The sequence below is a fragment of the Colobus angolensis genome, unplaced genomic scaffold (genome assembly GCF_000951035.1).
Source record: "Colobus angolensis palliatus isolate OR3802 unplaced genomic scaffold, Cang.pa_1.0 Scaffold106, whole genome shotgun sequence".
Lineage (NCBI taxonomy): Eukaryota > Metazoa > Chordata > Mammalia > Primates > Cercopithecidae > Colobus > Colobus angolensis.
In genome coordinates, this window is record NW_012111586.1 from 3,813,165 (window position 1) to 3,813,738 (window position 574).

The following is a 574-nucleotide window of genomic DNA, read 5'->3' on the forward strand; positions in this document are numbered from 1 at the left end:
GAAACAGCCTTTTACTTGCTGAAGGTCTGACCCATAGACTAAGATTACACATTCTTAGTCTAGGTTACACTTGAACTAGACTGCACCCACTGACGATATATTCAGTTCAGGTGTTAACTCACTTGGATTAACATCTGGCCTGTCCTATCTCTGAATATAGGTCGACACATGTTTTAGAATCTCTGACTAGTCAGAAGATGTTCTTAGTTATATTCTCAATACTGAGGAATTTTTACTTCTAGAAACTGAAGGATCAGAAGAGGATGATAAAGAAAATGATAAGACGGAAGAAATGCCAAATGATTCAGTCCTTGAAAACAAGGTATGTTGTTAGCCACTCAGTACTGTTGTCAGCCTTTCTCTTTTTTTGGGAGACAGGAGCTCACTCTTGTTGCCTACGCTGGATTACAGTGGGGTAATCATGATCATGGCTCACTGTAGCCTAGACCTGAGCTTAAGTGATCACCTCAGCCTCTCAAGTGGCTGGGATTACAGGCTTGTGCCAACACGCCCAGCTAATTTGCAGGACTGTAGCTTGCCTGGTTTAGGCATGATTTTTTTTTTTTGAGATGGG

The 574-nt window shown here is 41.6% G+C and overlaps 1 protein-coding gene across 1 annotated transcript in view; it reads left to right on the top strand.

The window, feature by feature from the left end:
• NASP (nuclear autoantigenic sperm protein (histone-binding)) overlaps nucleotides 1-574 on the top strand; it is a 51,547-nt gene that overhangs the window by 44,496 nt on the left and 6,477 nt on the right. Inside the window, exon 9 of the mRNA XM_011947193.1 lies at nucleotides 243-329. Within this exon, the coding sequence (XP_011802583.1) occupies nucleotides 243-329 (87 nt within the window). The remainder of the gene's footprint in view (nucleotides 1-242; nucleotides 330-574) is intronic.